The sequence below is a fragment of the Hirsutella rhossiliensis genome (genome assembly GCF_020360975.1).
Source record: "Hirsutella rhossiliensis strain HR02 chromosome Unknown scaffold00006, whole genome shotgun sequence".
In the NCBI taxonomy this organism is placed as follows: domain Eukaryota; kingdom Fungi; phylum Ascomycota; class Sordariomycetes; order Hypocreales; family Ophiocordycipitaceae; genus Hirsutella; species Hirsutella rhossiliensis.
In genome coordinates, this window is record NW_025408672.1 from 1,872,796 (window position 1) to 1,891,159 (window position 18,364).

General features: G+C 60.9%; 4 protein-coding genes across 4 annotated transcripts; 3 read left to right on the top strand and 1 right to left on the bottom strand.

The window, feature by feature from the left end:
* Positions 1–1,362: 1,362 nt before the first annotated feature.
* HRG_06441 (histone acetyltransferases subunit 3 domain-containing protein) lies at positions 1,363–3,420 on the top strand (the record flags this gene model as incomplete). Its single annotated transcript, XM_044864912.1, has 2 exons — positions 1,363–1,783; positions 1,946–3,420. 2 exons carry the CDS (start codon positions 1,363–1,365, stop codon positions 3,418–3,420), a joined length of 1,896 nt encoding a protein of 631 aa, XP_044719852.1.
* A 778-nt stretch (positions 3,421–4,198) lies between these two features.
* HRG_06442 (amidohydrolase family domain-containing protein) lies at positions 4,199–7,253 on the top strand (the record flags this gene model as incomplete). Its single annotated transcript, XM_044864913.1, has 5 exons — positions 4,199–4,219; positions 4,350–4,436; positions 4,554–5,761; positions 5,903–6,797; positions 6,933–7,253. The coding sequence occupies 5 exons, from the start codon at positions 4,199–4,201 to the stop codon at positions 7,251–7,253; spliced, it is 2,532 nt and encodes an 843-aa protein (XP_044719853.1).
* An 861-nt stretch (positions 7,254–8,114) lies between these two features.
* Positions 8,115–9,690, bottom strand: HRG_06443 (HMG (high mobility group) box domain-containing protein; the record flags this gene model as incomplete). The annotated part of the gene is made up of 3 exons (XM_044864914.1): positions 8,115–8,549; positions 8,619–8,993; positions 9,505–9,690. The coding sequence occupies 3 exons, from the start codon at positions 9,688–9,690 to the stop codon at positions 8,115–8,117; spliced, it is 996 nt and encodes a 331-aa protein (XP_044719854.1).
* Positions 9,691–13,096: 3,406 nt separating this feature from the next.
* Positions 13,097–16,076, top strand: HRG_06444 (heterokaryon incompatibility protein het-C domain-containing protein; the record flags this gene model as incomplete). The annotated part of the gene is made up of 8 exons (XM_044864915.1): positions 13,097–13,220; positions 13,277–13,834; positions 13,937–14,116; positions 14,166–14,710; positions 14,778–15,463; positions 15,512–15,604; positions 15,656–15,735; positions 15,802–16,076. 8 exons carry the CDS (start codon positions 13,097–13,099, stop codon positions 16,074–16,076), a joined length of 2,541 nt encoding a protein of 846 aa, XP_044719855.1.
* Positions 16,077–18,364: the final 2,288 nt, after the last annotated feature.

An 18,364-nucleotide genomic window follows, 5' to 3' on the forward strand; every position in this document is an offset into this window, starting at 1 on the left:
ACCGAAAACTACCACCTCATGGGGAGACAGGTAGGCCCACGTGCGAGAAAGCGCAAGACATTATGTGTGAGCACGGCGGCAACGTGTGTACAACCTGGTCCCCTGGAGATTGAGGGCCCTCGACGGAGCAGGGGTGACGACAGCTAGCCCCGGGACATGGGGGGTGCTGGTCAAAGGTTCGCTGCGTGGGGACCAATCACTATTATTAGGGCCACATCCTGGGGCAACATGCTCCGTCAGAAGCATTGCAATGGACGGCGCCCGTGTGTATATGCCGGCTCTGTCTGATAGTCGGCATTCGCATTGCTCCCTTCATAGGCCCGAGCATGTGGACGGCGGCAGTGTCCTTGAGACTCGCGACAGGCTTGCAACTGAGGACCGCGGGCTGGAGCTGCGGACAAGGGCCCGCACACCTTGAAACGAATCGGTACGCCGCTCTTCTCCTCTAGTCGATGGGGACATGGAAGGCCTCGGCTCCGGCCTTATAGACTCTCACGGATCTCACTCACATAGTCGGCACGAATGCTTGCGCAAACATGACTCTGCGTCGAGGCAGTACGGTAGGTCTCGAGCGCGTTACATAAACTGCGGCAGCACCATCAAGAAGCTGAACCTGCCCGGAGAGGTTGGCGCATGCAATTCGTGATGTACGGGGCCGCTATCAGCGAAAAGGGCCAAGGCAGACAAGGCAACGCCCGCGGTCCCGCTTGTGGGCCTGCGATGTTCATACTGCATCGAGGCAGCCGCAGGATCGCGCTGCAACAGCTCGGGACTGACTGGGTGTTGACCAGGAACACTTGGAGCCTGGTGTCCGCCGTCTGACTTTTTTTCTGGAGTGTGAGTGGCACGGCGAGGTCTGCGCCAAGTTGCAGGTGGGGCCGCTTTGGGCTGTTGCTCTCCAAATGTCTCAGTGAAAATCATTACCGACACTCCAAGTCCCAGCAGAGGCTGTTGTGCCCGTTTGAGTGAGCGAGAGGTGGAAACGCAGCGCAAAGGTCATCTGGATGAGAAGGAGTGGCGTCCTCCTTCGAAAAGACAGGCCCAGGGCTGCTTACTAATGTTAGGTAATTAATGGTGACTGCCAACCTGCGCAAAGCAGAACGCGGGGTCGGGGCTTTATTTCTCCAGGCCCGGCTGAGACGTCGCAGTCGTTGACTCGCAACGGGTCCAATCTCAACGTCCTTGTCCGCATTACGCCAATCACAACGTCCGCTCTGTATCAGCTACGCAGGCGTCACTGCGGCATCAAGTTGCGAGCCCGAGGACCGAAGCGCCAACGTCCAGTATTCTACCCATCCGAGCTGCCTGCCTGACCGCATCAGACTCGTCCATTGCCAGCAGACATCACCAAACCGTGCCGTCATGCCCTCAGGTCCCGGCCAGTCTGGGCCTGGCAAGAAGAATGCCGGCCTGCCCAAGCAAAGCCGTAATTCGACGCCAGCGCCCGCCCCTGCGAGCCTCCCGCCGCAAGAGTTTTACGACCCGGACTATCTCAATACGAGGGTCATTCTGTTCCAGAATCTAAAATACGATGACCTAGTCGATCAAGGCGCTTCCAATGCCACCGTTCCCGATTCCAAGAGCGTCGACGCCATGCTCGACAAGCTCAAGAGCCTCGTCAACATCATGGAGAAGCGGTCCACTTTTTACGATCGAGGCATGCGCCACCTTGCGGATGAGAGGAAGAAGCGACCCGACGACTACGACCACGTCGAGCCCGAGGGCAAACGGACAAAGCACAAAAGGAAGAAGGGCTCCGAGTCATTGGCGCCCGGCGACGCTGGTAAGCTGTCTCCTACTGTTGCTGCCCTTGGCTGCACACCCCAAAATTAGATGCCACGGCGGTTGCCAAGGTGATGTCACCAAAGCTGAACTGTCGCTACGCGCAACCCGCCTTCCTCTCTCGATGAGAAGATACAGGCCATTGGTAGCTAACGAATGCCAGACCAGTCGTCTCCGCTCCGGGACGCCAAGCGCAAGCATTCGCGCGACGGCTCCGCCAGCTCTTCACTGTCGCCAATCGCTGCAGCCTCTCCGTCTGCCATGGACGTCGACAAGAAGAAGCCCAAAAAGGCCGAAAAGAAAGAAGAGTCGAGCTCCGAGGACGAGGGCGCGCCGCCGAGACGAGAGTTGCCCCAGTCGCAGACGTTTGGCGAGGATCCATCGACCTTCCCCGACCCCACCGTCTACGAGATTAGAGACATTCAACCCGGCATGTCGGACGAGGAAAAGAAAACGATTTACTCGGTGGCGTGCTATCCCAGGAGCGACCTCGCCGATCTGATAGCGGGAGACCCGCCGGACAAGGACTTTAGCAGCGCCAAGCCGACCAGCCAAATCAACTTTACCACGTTTTCGTCCTACATCGATCCCTATTTTAGACCATTCTCCGAGGAAGACCTGGCGTTTCTGCGGGAGCGGGGCGACCGCGTGACGCCGTTTGTGATGCCCAAGCGTGGTAAGAGGCATTACAGCGAGGTGTGGGCTGAGGAGGATGGTGCCATGTCGCTCGACTCGCCTCAGCAGGGACGCGAGAAGCTTCCGCCGAACCAGCCACGGGGCAGCATCGAGAACATGAACGACAGCGTGGGCGAGACGGACGGGCTGTCAATCGGGCCCTTGGCATCACGGCTACTGCAGATACTACGGCCCGAGAGCCGCGCGCAGCTGCCCGAGGACAGGCCAGCGACGAACGGGACCACCAACGGCGACGTCAGCGTCAATGGTGACGCCAACGGCGATGAGCAGCCCAACGGCAACGGCGACGACAAGGGCCATCGGCTTCCGCCAGCAACATACATGACCGAGTCGTCCAGCGAGGCGTGGAAAAAGGCAACGCATCCCAAGCTCGAGTATGCGCAAGTGGACGAGCGGCTTAAGCAGGAACTCCGACACATCGGGTTCCTCCCGCAGGAGGGATTCGAGGGCGACTACGATGGGCACTTTGACGACGAGATTGCGGGCCGGATGCGGGTGCTGCAAGCGCGGCTCCGAGAGCAGGTTCTCATCAACGGAGCGCGCAAGGCGCGGCTGATGGAGCTGGTTCGAGAGCGGATGGCGCATCAGGAGTACCAGACAATCCTGGAGGATCTCGACTCGCAGGTGCAGGCGGCGTACCTGAAGCGCACGCGGACCATGGGCAAGAGCAAGAAGACGAAGCGGCCGGGAGGGGCGGGCGGAGGCAGCCACATGGCCGGAGGCGCGGCGGGGACGGCAAGACCGGGGATTGGAGACTTGACCAGGACGCTGATGGAGCGGCGGCGGCGGTGGATCGACACTATAGGATCCGTGTTTGACGACGAGAGCCTGAACAAGGTGCCGCGTGTGGCGGATGCGGACAGCTCGATATTCAGAAAGGACGACATGGCGGCGCTGGTCAAGAAGGAAAAGGAGCTGTGGGACGACGAGGTGGAGGAGTGAGCGACTGCACGCGGGAACCTGCCAGTATGCATGTGTTGGCGACGCGGATGCAGAGCTGACGGGAGATGTGACGTCGACGCAGCCACCAATATGCATGATTACCTCGTTGGCGCCGGCATCTCTGGTCTGGACACTTGGCCAACGCGGCGCGCCAAGATGATTGCCGTTCGCAGGGGGCACATGGCAGGCACGTCATGTTATCCCGGGGATGGGTGTGCAGGTTTTTTTGGTTTTTTGTTGCTCTCGGTTTGCCCCCCGCGAGACTCGTCATGACTTTGGCAGGGCTCCCCCATGGCTAAGCAGGAGACGGCGTGGCTGGCTGTTCGGCTCTTCGACCCAATCATGGGGCTCCGTCTGTCTGATAAGGCGGCCCGAGGCAGCGCTAGTCTCGCGGGCCTTATCGCCGCCAACTCTTCCGATACGGCCTCTCGTGGGGCGGCGATGCGGGGGGGCCTGGCGTGGCAGCGGCTCGCCGAACTGTCTCAGGCCCACGCTCTCTTCCCTCTCTCGCCCTCTGTCTATCCCCCCGGCTAGAGCTAAGCTAGTATGTCAATGGCCACAAGCCATGGTGTTTGCGCAGGGACGCCTTCATCCTCACCACGTCTCGCGCCAACCGATGCCGTCCATCGACTGCTGCCGCGCATTACATGACATGCCGTTACTCGTCGACGTCAGCAAGCCGAGAAGACGATATCTTGATCAGTCCGCCCTCCTGGGTCCTCACAAGCTTGTGGTGGCCCTGGGCGCGTGAAGCGGTAATATAGGCGGGCGGCCCAAGATGCACCTCGTGCCCAAGGAGGTATGTTGCGTCTCCGAATTCCTTTTCTCGCCAGCTTTTTCATGATGCCTCTTGCTCGCTCTTCTCCAAGATATACTGCCTCGCCATCCACTTCTTCAATCAAACTTTAACGCAAAGTGTGACCCCTTAGCTCGACAAGCTCGTCATCTCGCAGCTGGGCTTCCTCGCCCAAAAGAGGCTCGCCAGAGGCGTCAGGCTCAACCACTCGGAAGCAACAGTAGGTCGCTGCCTTGTGCTCTCTCTCTCTCTCTCTCTCTCTCTCTCTCTCTCTCTCTCTCTCTCTCTACGGGTGCGTGTCTCATCGGTTCGTCTGGCCAGCTCACCTCCTCGACAGGCCCTCATCGCCAGCAACCTTCAAGAGCTCATCCGCGATGGCAACCACTCCGTCGCCGACCTCATGGCCCTCGGAGCCACCATGCTCGGCCGCCGCCACGTCCTGCCCTCGGTCTGCACCACCCTGTGCGAGATCATGGTCGAGGGAACCTTTCCCATGGGCACCTATCTCGTCACCGTCCACAACCCCATCAGCACCGACGACGGCGACCTGCGCCGCGCCCTCTACGGCAGCTTCCTCCCCATCCCGGACAACGAGGCCTTTCCCCTGCCCCCGGACGCCGATTATCTCCCCGCCAAGCGACCCGGCGCCGTCGTGGCCGTCAGGGGCAGCATCCCCATCAACGGGGACCACCACCGCAGCCGGCGCCGGCGCCGCATCCGTCTGCGCGTGACGAGCAAGGGAGATCGTCCCGTCCAGGTCGGGTCGCACTATCACTTCATCGAGACGAACCCGCAGCTCGAGTTTGACCGCGCCCGCGCCTACGGCTTCCGCCTCGATATTGCCGCCGGCACGTCGGTGCGCTTCGAGCCCGGCGACACAAAGACGGTGACGCTCGTCGAGATTGGCGGCGCCCGCGTCATCCGTGGCGGCAACGGCCTTGCCTCGGGCCCCGTTGAACCCCCGCGCCTCGACGACATCCTCGCGCGCCTCGTCGCCGCCGGCTTCGCCCACCGGCCCGAGGACCCCAGGGGCGACGCCGCGCACATCGACGTCTTCCTAATAGACCGTGCCGCTTACGCAACCATGTTCGGCCCCACGACGGGCGACCTGGTGCGCCTGGCCAACACGGACCTCTGGATCCGCGTCGAGCGCGACATGACGACCTACGGCGACGAGTGCAAGTTTGGCGGCGGCAAGACGCTGCGCGAGGGCATGGGCCAGGCGACGGGCCGCGCCGACGCCGACTCGCTCGACCTCGTCGTCACAAACGCCCTCATTGTCGACTGGACGGGCATCTACAAGGCCGACATTGGCGTCAGGGACGGCCTCATTGTCGGCATCGGCAAGGCCGGCAGCCCGGACGTCATGGACGGCGTCACCCCCGGCATGGTCGTCGGCAGCTGCACCGACGTCGTCGCCGGCGAGGGCAAGATCGTCACGGCCGGCGGCATCGACACGCACATTCACTGCATCTGTCCGCAGCAGGCGCTCGAATCGCTGGCCTCGGGCATCACCACCATGCTGGGGGGCGGAACGGGGCCAAGGTCAGTTCGTCGTCGTGTGTGTTCAGGGGGTTCTCGTTTGGAACACCTTGACTTCTTTTCACTCCCGTCGCCTCACGCTTCCCTTTGCTCGTTGTAGTGATAGAGTGAGAGAGAAAAGGGCCTGGACTGATTCACACACAGCGCCGGCTCAAACGCGACAACGTGCACCCCCGGCAAGCACTTCATCCGCTCCATGCTGCAGGCGGCCGACACGCTGCCCGTCAACGTGGGCATCACGGGTAAGGGCTGCGACTCGTCGCCCCTGGCGCTGCGGGAGCAGATCGAGGCGGGTGCGTGCGGGCTCAAGGTGCACGAGGATTGGGGCGCGACGCCGGCGGCCATTGACGCGTGCCTGAGCGTGTGCGACGAGCTCGACGTGCAGTGCTGCCTGCACACCGACACGCTCAACGAGAGTGGCTTCGTCGAGAGCACGCTGGCGGCCATTGGCGGGCGGACGGTGCACACGTACCACACCGAGGGCGCGGGCGGCGGGCACGCGCCCGACATCATCTCCGTCGTGGCGCACGCCAACGTGCTGCCGGCGTCGACGAACCCGACGCGGCCCTACACGCGCAACACGCTCGACGAGCACCTCGACATGCTCATGGTGTGCCACCACCTGTCGCGCAACATCCCCGAGGACGTGGCCTTTGCCGAGAGCCGCATCCGCGCCGAGACGATTGCCGCCGAGGACGTGCTGCAGGACCTGGGCGCCATCAGCATCATGAGCTCCGACTCGCAAGCCATGGGCCGCTGCGGCGAGGTCATCCTGCGCACGTGGAACACGGCGCACAAGAACAAGATCCAGCGCGGGCCGCTCGAGGGCGACGACGACACCTCGGGCTCCGACAACTTCCGCGTCCGGCGCTACGTCAGCAAGTACACCATCAACCCGGCCCTGGCTCAGGGCTTTGCCCATGTGGTCGGCAGTGTCGAGGTGGGCAAGCTGGCGGACCTGGTGGTGTGGGATCCGGCGTGGTTCGGCACCAAGCCCTCGCTGGTCCTCAAGGGCGGCTTCATTGCCTGGGCGCAAATGGTGCGTCTCTCTCTGTGTCTCGTTGATGTTTCTCTCCCCTCCTCTACCCCCTCCCCTTTTCTGTCTCATTTCCAGTCAGCCCCCTATTCCTCCTCGCCGCCACCACCAAGCTCCCGGCTAACGGGATCCCTTCAGGGCGACCCCAACGCCTCCATCCCCACCGTCGAGCCCATCATCGGGCGCCCCATGTTCGCCGCCCACGTGCCCTCGTCCAAGGTCCTCTTCGTCAGCCAGGCCGCCGTCGCCGCGGGCATCCCCGCCGCCTACGCCCTGCGCAGCCGCGTCGAGCCCGTCCGCGGCTGCCGCGCCGTCTCCAAGCGCGACATGCGCCTCAACGACGCCATGCCCGCCATCAAGGTTGACCCGGAGTCCTACTCGGTCCGCGCCGACGGCGAGCTCTGCACCGCCGCGCCCGCCGAGACGCTGCCCCTCTCCCAGGCCTACTACGTCTATTGAGCGGTGGTTTGCGGGTTGTGTAGACGCCGTGGACTGGCTATCTTTGTTTCTATTGCCGCGGCGAGCGAGAGTGTTTTTTTTCCAATGAAGGGATATGCGGGCTGTGTGTCACATATCAGGGGTGAAGGAACAGGGCTTCAACATTAATCTCTAGAGTTGCAACGTATTGAGCACCCATTTTTCGGCCGTACCAGGGCGCGGAGTCGTTGGCCATCTTTATACCCGTCACCTAATACAACACAAGCCTCCTCGAATATAAAGAACATTTTCCTATGCTTCAGCCGACCCGCGGTGAGAAGCCCCGACACTAGACGACAGCTCGAGACAGCTCTATGGCTGTGCAATAACAAAAGCGAATAGCTAAAACTGCGGATGCGGCGATGAAATCGTTGACCTCATTATGGCATGGCATACCTCCCAATACGACTAAGTACAAAGGCTCTCTCCGACCCGGCCACTCCTCTGTCCTCTCTACCTTTCCGAAACCCCGAGCTGCGCAACGCAGACCGCTGCTTCTCTCCATCGCCCTCTCGGACCAGGTCTCCATTCCACCAGCCAGGCCAGAGTAAAGGCGGGATCGAGGGCGGCTTCTCGCCCCGTCCGCAATGTACCATCTCATCCAGATGATTCGGCGAGTCCCACCATACGTACAAGATATGCCCCCATATTGCTGGGAGGCGCCGACACCAGCTCCTCGGTGTCGCAAGGACAGTGCTCTCAAGAATCAAAGACGCCCATCTCCATCCGCGGCCCCCCGGACGAACGCCATGCCCGTTGGATGCAGGTCAGAGAGCCGGCAGCGGGCTGGACACGCGCCAAAGACGGCATCAACAGATGCAGCGAACCAAAAGCCAGGGGCGTCTAAGAGCTCTTAGTCTTCTTACGGCCCGACTTCTTGGGCTCTTCCAGCCGCTCTTCGGCGGCCTTGGTAGAGGTGCGTCTCCGCTTCTTGTCGGGACTGGCCGGCGTCCCCTTTGCGGGCTCGACGGGGACCGGCTCGGCGGCCGGGGTCGCCGTCTTACGCTTGCGGCCGCCACCCGTCTTCTTGGGCGTCTTGGCCTCGCCCTCGACCTGCTGCTGCTGCTGCAACTGCTCAGCGATGGCGTCGTGGTCATTGGGCGGGGTCTCGACCGGGGCGTCCTTGGATTCATTCTCGGCCATGGCAATGCTAAAGTCATCTGCGTACTTGAGCGCCTCCTCGTCACTCATGTCCTTGGCGATGGGGTTGCCAGCCTTGTACGAGTGAACGCGCGCATTATACAGGCGCAGGTTGTACTGGTAGGCACCGTTCCAGCCCTGTCGACGGAGTAGAAAAAGTCAGCTGCTGCAGGTTCAGGACCGCCGCGGTGGGAACAGTCGACTCACCCGCTTCTCATTGGGGCTCATGTGGGCCCAGCGCCGCTGACCCTCTTCCTGGACAGCGCCCTTAGGGGCCTCGGCTCCAAGGTCGTTGGCGATGATGGACCGGGCATGCTGCATGTAGAGGAAGTAGGGCGTCAGGGGTCGCTTGGGGGCGTTGGGGTCGTGAGTGCGTTTCTTGCGTTCCTTCTTCTCCTCGACAGGCGGCGCCAGCTCCGGGACGGGCATTATGAGCTGAGCGGCGGCGTTTTCAAACGAGTTGAGCAGGTCGCCGTGGCCAGACTCGGCCGTGGGCTCGCCCATGAGCAGGTTGGTCTGGCGCACATAGTCGGCGGTGAAGGAGCGCAGGAGCTCCATGATGGTACCAAGGCGACCAACGGCCTGCAAGGAGAGAAGGGTTAGCATCCATCTGTTTATGAATTCGGGGTGTTGACGACGATGAATGAGCAGGAGTTGACATTGGGGTGGTGAGGAAAGGGGAGCTCCAGTCTAGGCGGGCCAGTGTAGTGTCCAGGGAGCAGCACGCAGTAGCCTCGGGGCGGGTGACTGGTGGCCGGGCGCGGAGCGGCGCGTTTGACTGCCTTGGCTCCGCTGAAGAGAGGTCCGGGGCGGGTTGGTGGTGCAGGGGGGGGGTGAAGAGCGGGGTCCAGTCAATGTAAACAAACGGGCCTCGGAGCCAGGGCACTTGCTCAAGGCGAGATACAGGCAGCGCATAGGCAACCCGTGAGTGAGTGGAAAAGATGCACGCAATGCAGGCGGGGAACAACAGTGGCCGCTCTCGAGTTGCACAGGCTTGAAAAGACGCGGCGCATGAAGCTGTCGGTTGCGGAGGAAAACAGGTGCGTAGAGCAAGGCGTCCGACGTAGACGAGTGACGAAGAATAAAAACTCACCGAGTCGCGGACGCGCAGGAAGTTGTCGGTATCGACAACACGCGTCGGCATGGCCATGTGAGGGCCGCCGGGCACTGGGGGAGGCGGAATCGCGCCCGCGGGAGGCGGCGGCACCATCGTGGGCACAGGAGCGGCGACGACGGGGACCTTGGCCCTGTCGTCGGCCTTCTTGGCCGGGCGAGGCATGTTAATGGCGAGCTCTTTTGGGGCGGGGAAGAGCTGTCAGGGAGCCTGGCAGCAGCTCTCTTTTTTTTGGGCACAAAGCGCTGTGCGACTTTTGCGGGGGCCGTGGCTGCTGCGCGGTAGGCAGGCGACAATGGGCTGCTGCTAGCTGAAGCTTGTGTGGTTGAGCGCTGGTGTTTCAGTTTGGCGCAGTTGCTTTCCAGCGACAGAGGCGGTATTGCGCGTTCTCCGGGGGGGTGAACAGCGGTGGTGATGGTGGATTTTCAGAGGGAGCTTGGGCGGGGAGGCTTGAGGGAAGTGGAAAAGTGCTCCAAAGTTGGGGGGGGGATGGGGATGTTGGAGGGAAATTTTGGGGGGAGGGGGCTGGTGGGTGGCGCCCGGAATATGTACCTGCGTGGGAGGATGCGAGGCGATGCGCAATCAGCACAGCGGCCAGAGCCAGGCCAGGCAGGCCAGGGCAGCAGCGGCAGCAGCAGCAGCAGCAGCAACAGCAGCAACAGCAGCCAGTGGGCTCCGTCCCCCCTCTTCTCCCCCCAGGCTGCAGGGCCCCCTCGTCCCTCGTCTCCCCGCTAGGCACTGGCCGTAGGGAGCAGGTACCATCGCCCCCTACGACCACTGCAACTGTACCTGCTAGGTACCTTTGCAGGCTCCGGTTGGGACTCGCAGAAGAAAAATTTGCGCCGGTGCGTCCCCCCCCCCCCGGCACCACTGACTGAGGTGCGCGGAAACCACCCGACGCCCATGACAGACCTGCTGGAAGGCCCCGCTCAGCCAGTGGTCAGGCCACCTACCTGCCCTCCTTGGCTCTCCTTGGCCCTGCTGCTATTAGTTATTAGATACCAGCCAGCTTTACACTCTTGATGTTGATCGCGGCATGCCGGCCAGTCACAATCTGTCTGCTGTGTAGAGTGCTGGACAACTCTAGTTATGGAGGCATGCGAGAGACTCATGCTTGCTTTGCTACGCGTATTCGTCAAGAGGCGTGCTTGCTTGCAAGGCAAATGGCCAGCTCCGCCTCGAGGCCTGTAGTGGGAGATGGCCGCGGTCGCCTAGAGAGCCTGAGAGGACGCCTAATCAAACTGGCTTCAGGCGGCGCCTTGTGCGACCGGCCCAAAGCCACGGCCCGCTTCCTCGTGTCATGCGCCGCCCTGCCAGCTGTCATGGACCATCATGACGCTCTGCGACGACTGGCCTGGCAATCGGGACATGGACCCGTCCGCCGCAGAACCAGTCTCAAACTGTAGAAGCATTCGGCGCATGGGAGCTCCCGTCCATGTTCCCAAGCGAGAGTCCCCTTGCCCGCTTCCTCACCGCCCAAGCTTCCATCGGCTGCTTCCCACTTGACTGGCAGAGACGAGCCTGGCGCATAGTCGGCTCTCCAGATAATCTGGTTGCCTTGCGGCCGCTCGCGCTATTCAACGATGCGTGCACGTCGAGCCGTTGGCCGAGGCACCGTCGAGTGTGCGCCACTACGGGCTTCACGCTCGCCAAATAACGGTGCGCCGGGTCGCTTTCTTAGCGAGCGTTGGCACCGCTGCGCGCACTGGCTGAGGAGCTCCCCCCCCTGCACCCATTGGTGGCCCGTATTGGTGCCCGCCTGGGGCTCGCTATCGTTCCAGCGGCTTCGGTGCGGGGGGTGTACATCTCAGCACGACCGACCTCTCGTGGCACCTCGCAGAGCCCCAAACGTCGGCGTGTCCGTCGTCCATCCAGCCCACGGTAGGTAGGGCAGAGCATCGCCGCCCATTTCCCACCCGCTCGTGACAGGTCCCAATCAGGTGCCGTTGAAGTCCCGTCCATTGCCCGGCACCTTGATCCAGTGCGCTCGCGAAGAAGTCCTTGTGCATACTGTAGCTTTGCTCGTGCATTGCTGCCTCGGCACTTACCCGGGACCTGCAGTTGTGGTCCCAGTTGGATCACCTTGCGCACTTTGTAGGATGGCTTTTCTTGCTGGTTCCCGAGTGAATATTCGGGTGTTGTACATTTTGGAAGGATATAGTCAGGGTACGACGCCCGGTGTGCTGGCAGTCGATTTCTTGATGTGCCCGCTGCTCATCTCGTCCACGACACTGCCTATCCTCTGCTCGCTCTCGTCTCCAGCCACCTCACCTCGCTCAAGTAAAGTTTGTCCAACTTGATGTTTACTATCCAATGCGAATCGCCGTCGGTGTTCACTGTTTCACCCAACCTTGCTCGGCCAGGTCTCCCAAGCCAAGGTACCATCACACATGTTGTCAAGTAACACCAAGACTGCTGGGCCAAGGTCACCGTGGGTGAAGACAGCGCCAGGACGTGGCGCTGGAGAGCCCGCACCCCTCTTCCAACAATTGTCGACGGCGCCAACACGCAGCGCGGCCATACGGCTTGGCCAACGGCAAGATATAGCACACGGTGCAGCTGAAGTTGGACGAGACGCAATAAGAGTGAAGACGCCATATATACTTGGTGCGACCAATGCAGGTGCACTCTTGTCGCATCCTCATCCGCTCTGGGCAAATCCGCCTGTGGCCAGTTCACCTGTTGTTGGCTTGCTGCTCGTGGTTCGCGTCGACAGGAGTCAACCACTGTCTGTATGGCTCTCCAAGGCTCCAACCTCGAGCTCCTGGGAGAAGGGGACCCCTGCCCGCCCACATGAGACCTGCCGGTGCTGATGCTCTCCTCGCTCGCTGAAGAGCTACGCCGAGGTACCTGAGGGCTGGCTCCAATCGCCCGGCAATCCAGCGCAGGAGAATGACTTAGGTAAGCCGCCGGCGTCGCTGCATGTACCCGTGTCTTGAATCGTGAATCCAGGCTCTGAAACAGTGGGGAAGAGGGGCTCGCTGGCGGGCTCTCTTCAGCTCCAGACGGCCGGCCTCCTGGAGCTCCTCTTGTCACTGAAAAGGCTGCCTCGCCGTCATCTTGCCCTTGTTGTCACCCGCTCTCGTGAATGGTGCCACTTGAGGCGGGATTGAGGTTGACCTTGGAACAAGTACAGTGTTCACTTCGGAATACTTGCAGACCAATCAGGGGCAGTGGCAAAGGAATGGACATCTCCCGCCAGAGCAAGTAAAACGGATCCGTGACATCACTCCCCTCTGGCTCTGAAGGTACTCTAGTACCCTGGTACTAGTGCGTAGTGGTGCCGAAATGACGGGGCTCAAGAGCCTGGCCGATCGAGCTTGGATCATGCGCAAACGGCGAGGCACTGCCCTGCCCCTCCACAAGGGACCCCTCCTTGGCTAAACCCCCCCCTCTATTCTAACGTCGCAAATCCCCCCCTCGGACAATCCCTCTTCTCCCTCCTCTCCCTTCATTCTTCATCGAATCTTTCCAACAACTCGCACTTGACATCTGCTACCGCCCCAATCGACACAACACCATCCGCATACAGCAATATAGATAGCCGTCCTCAAGCTCGGAGCACCCCGCCATGCCCGACCTCAGGAACCCAGGCCTACTCTTGGGCCTCATCGTCCTTGTCGCCTTGGCCAGCCCTGCCGCCGCCTTTGGTGCTGGAAACATTGCCTCCATCTCCAAGGTCGAGGGCCAGAACTGTCTGTATCCACCCGAGGACCACATTGCAGGCTTCGCTGACCACGTACCTCGACAGGGCGACATGGCGACATCGAGGACGCCCTTCTCACCCTCGCCATGGCCCACGCTTTCAAGGGCAAGAAATTCACAAAAATCATGGTTTCTCGCGTCTATTTTGGCAACTGGTTGCGCGACTACTCGCAAGCCATCGACGTCGGCACCGTCAAATCCGTCTCAGCCGAGGCCATCCGCCTTCTCCTCTGCATCCTCGGCTTCTTGACCTTTGGCTACGGCTCCGGCGAGTTCGAGGTCACGGCCGATCGTCTCGGATGCTACCGTCCCGAGGACCACATCGACAACCCCAAGAACTATGCCGACAACCAGGACGCCCGGCAGTACGACCGTCGCTTGCGAGGCCCCATCGACGAGAGGACAGAGCTATCCGTCGACCCCGAATCGGGCATGAAGAACTACATCGCAAACGAGCGTGCCGGTATCATGACTTCGGCTCAGCACGTGAGGAGACTGTTCAGCGGCTGTATCGAGCTCGGTCGTCGATACAAACAGGGCGGTAACAAGGACGATCTATACGAAGCGCTTCGCCTGATGGGCACTGGCCTTCACTGCTTGGAAGGTTCGCCGCCGCCCCCGTCCTCCCACCCGTCCGCCAACTCCCCCGCAACCAGCTCATCTGACTTTGACGGCGGAGGCGAGCTAAGCTAACCCGACCTGCCAGACTTCTTCGCCCACAGCAACTACACGGAGCTCGCCCTGATCGAAATGGGCGAGGGCAATGTATTCCCTCATTGCGGACGAAACACGCTCATCCAACTCCAAGGTGCTCGCCAAGAAGTCTACCCCATCGTCACGGGCACTTTTGGCGGCGTCGATTTCCTGCACTCGGTCGTGGGCGAAGGTCGGTCATCCCACACTGGCCCGTGACCCTGAGCTGACCAGCTTCGCAGTGTCGGATAAGTTGACACAGAACGAGATTGACGAGCTTGAAGGGACCCTGCAGGAGAGCAAGAATGCCGACACCAGCGTGCTCCGCGACCTCCTCGACAAGATCCCCGATGGCCTCTTTGGGGGCAAGAAGCAGAGCAACAGAATCGACGAGATCCAGTCCGAAGCCAACACGGCTCAACTCCAGGGCATGTCCGTCTCCCCCAAGGATCCCGAGGAGTTCACCGTCTACGTTGGCCAAGTCTTCCGGCAGGTGATGCCCGCCATCCAGTTCCACGATGACATCATGAAGTCCATCACCAGCGCCGTCGAGAAGATTCCGGTCCTGCCCAAGATCATTGAGCAGCTGGAGGAGCAGCTCTCCAAGTTCGTCTTCTCGGTCATTGCTCCCATGGTGGTCCCCCTGATCCACCAGATCCGGAACGAGCTTCGAACGGGCTCCGGCGAGATTGTCCACAGCAGCGAACAGGAGCAGCACATTGTCTTTGAAGATGACGGCTCAAGCGACCCCACGCACTCGATGCTGTCCAAGGACCACTTTTCCAACGTAGGTCGACTTGCTTTCCTTTGGCGCAAACGTGCCGCTGCCTGGTCTCGCATACTGATTGGTGCAGATATTGAACGAGGTCGCTGGCCGAACGGCTGCCAAGATGCTGCACTGGGTCGTCCCTCAGATCATGGAAGCCATTGACGATGACGACACCGACGTGAACCGTCTCTTGGACCGCATTGTCCACGGCGTCTTGCACCACCCGGTCCAGCGAGAAATGGGACGGGATGGCGTTGTGGAGGCCCGCCGACTCATCTTCGGGTCCGTCGAGGAGTGGTGGAGAGAAATGGGCGACGACCAGAGAGAAGACTACCGCCGCAAGCTGTCTCGCGAGGGCGTCAGGAGGGGCGAGAACCACAAGGAGGGCGTAAACGACACTGGCCATGGCCACGGGTGCTCTGGCAAGCTCAAGATGCGAAAGCTTTACGGCGAGCCCGAGACCCTCGAGACCAAGATTGCCGGCGCGGCCGCAGACGCCATTGTCCAGGGCGCTACTGGCGCCTTTTCGGGCATGGTGGAACAAAACACCGGGTACAAGATGCCCTCTGCCCATGGCTCGCAGCAGGAAGAGAAGCGAGAGGAAGAGGGCGGCCTGAGCGGATTCCTCAGCGCCGCCGGCTCCATCTTGGGAAGCGCTTTTGGCAAGGACGAAAAAGAGAAGCACAGCAGCCACCGCCGCGAAGACGATGGCTCCTACACTCAGACCCAGACGGAGTTTGGTCGACATGAGGGCCGATACGCCCAAGCCGAGTACAGCCAGACCCAGCGTCCCGACGGCGGCAGCACCTCCCAATACAGCCGGTATGAACAGCAAGAGTCGCATAGCGGAAGGCAGACGGCCGGCTACGGCTATGAGGAGAGGACGGAGACGCGCCCCACCTACGGCGGCGGGTACGAGCAGCGAACTGAACGCCACGAGTACAGAGGCTCCAATGAGGGCAGCTACGAAGGCCGGCAGCAAGGGGGCGGCTACGGCGGCAGCTCGAATCGTCGCAATGAGAATAGCTATGGCGGCCACGGCGGTAGCTCTAACCGCCGTGAAGAGGATAGCTATGGCGGCGGCGGTCGGTCCAATCGCCGTGACGAAGACAACTACGGCGGCGGCGGCGGCCACGGCGGGCGTGAGGAGAGCTATGAGAGCAGCGGAAGCAACAGCCGTCGTGAGGAGAGCTACGGCAGCAGCAACAGCCGTCGGGACAATAGCTACGGGAGCAGCGGCGGCAACAGCGACAACGGGCGTCGGGGAGGACATGGCACCAGTGGCCGCCGTCGTGATGATAGCGATGATGATGATGACGAGTACGGACGTAGCGAGCGGCGCCCGGGCCACGGGCAGGGCGGTTACGGCGGCGGGGGCTATTGAAGGGTCGATGAGCAGCGTGGAGTGAGGAAAGACGGAAGCAAAGGATGTTGGTAAGACTGAGCCCAATGAAAAGAAAAGTTTGGTTGATTATCTTTGACGGGCTGGCCATGGCGGTGATGTTTTGGGGGTATCAGGCAGTCAGCGGTGTGGTGGTAGTGGTGGCGAATCACGATGAGGCGCTGGTTCGGAAGGGCGTTGCCGAGACAAAGGGGTGCGGGGATGCGAGAAGGGACTCTAGATTACAAAGATGGCGGATTTGGACGAGCATGGGCATGGCGACCAAGGCAAACACGTATCATTGTTCGTGGACTGGCCTTGCATTGCATTGCACCGCACCGCACTGCCAGCAGAACTGCCGTGGTGTATGTACAGTATGTATGTACAGTATGTATTTACAGTACGTGCTACAGGCTGTAGGGCGTCGAAAGGGGCCATGTGAGCAATCACCACCTGAAGGCGGCTTCGCCAGTAACGGCAAGCCACGTGCCGCTCGGACGGACAGACGGGAGGGGACATGGATGCGTGCAAAAGTGTCCGGCAAACTTGTCCACGGCCGGCGGTCGGTGGAGCATGTCCCGAGGGCGGCACGTCAGGCATCCAGGCCCAAGCAACTGTACGTCGACAGGGGGGACAAGGACCTGGACCTATCAGTGCTCGAGTGCAGCAGGCAGCCGCTCACATGGCCTGTCCACGGTCGAGCATGACATGATTGTCCGTGTCTACGTGATGGTGGCTGAAGATGGAACGGGCATTGTCCGGTCGTGGACGCAGGCAGCGATGAAGCGACGGATCACCAAAAGCGGACGGAGGCGCCGCAACTCTGTGAAATTTTGCGGATAATATTCTTTCAGCATCATGGCCCGAGGGCTGATTCGTCCAGAGTCGTTCATGTACATACTGTAGGTAGACAACCGGTGGGGATGCCGAGGCCAGCCATGGATAGGGATGCCTCTGCTTGTTGCAGGGAGGGAGGTTCAGGTCTGTCAAATGTCACTCGTCGTCTGAAATAACATGTTTACCGGTAGACGTCTCTCGACGCATTGTGCTTGGCAAAGGATGAAGTCACCTCGTCCTTGCATGCAGCGAGCCTTTATTTATGTGTCAAGACTGGAGCTTCTATAAATACTCGGTACGGGCAGGGTATATGAAACCTCGGGCCAAGATGCCAAGTTGTATCCTCGGGCCCAGTACGTACATCAGACCCGAGGCAAGGAATAAGCTCATGAGGCCCCGCCCGAATCAATCGGCAGGGAGGAATTCACGGAAGGAAGGGTAAAGGTGGAAACTGTGCACGGCGTTGCGTGTCTGGGACAGTTGGGCTTGGCAAGACGGACGTTGCTCGAGACAAGCTTTTTTCCTCGACGACGGAGCTTGGCAGCCGTGGATGATGGGATTCGAGGCAAGATGGGCCCATCTTGGATTAGGGTGCTCGTCAGCAAGGAACAGATGGCACGGACGGATGAGCCAACGGGGCAGCACGACCTGCATGCCGGCTTACAGTAGGCAGGCCAGGCAAGATACTGTGCTTATACATACTGTAGGATGTCTGCGCGAGTGGTTCGGGAGCGGGCCTGGATGGATGGATCATGGATGGCGGCGGTATCGGTGCCGAGCTGCACGTAGAGCATCGAGCTGTCGGTATTTGGGCATTGCCGTCAAGGTTAATGGAAAAAAGGAGACGTCGGCGAGCAAGAGGAATGTCAGGGTTTCGAAGGCCGGCTACCCCAGTGTGGGTGCTCGGTAGCGTAGCGGGTGCGACGGTACAGTAAGGTAGGTAGGTAGGTAGGTAGGTAGGCAGGTAGGTAGGCAGGTAGTAGGTACCGGTAGGTACCGCGTTGAGAGCCTCTCGAGGTAGGTATTTTTGTCGAGACTCGAAGACAGTGGGGACCTACCTACTTGGGTAGGTTAGAGACAGAGAGGCAGACAGACAGAGTGTCCATCTTCCATGCTCTGAGCAGTCATTGATTGGCCTCGCGCGGACCTCCCGTCTCCCCTTTGCATGACAGTGTCGATTTGCCATGGTCTTTCTTGTCTTGTGTTGTTTTTCTGCTGACGCGCTTTGGTGGTTGTCACTTGTTTTGGCATAATGGAAAGTTACCGTACTAGCCCGAGTACGGATTACCAGTAGGTACTTTCACCTTGGACCTTGCGGGGTGCCCTCGGGCTACGGATTACGCCGAGCAGTCGCCATGTACTGCGCAGATTAGGTACCTACCTGCCTCGAGGCCACGGGCTCTCTACTGTACCAGCTACTAATTATAGCCTCTTGCTTGCTCATTCGGGCCTGG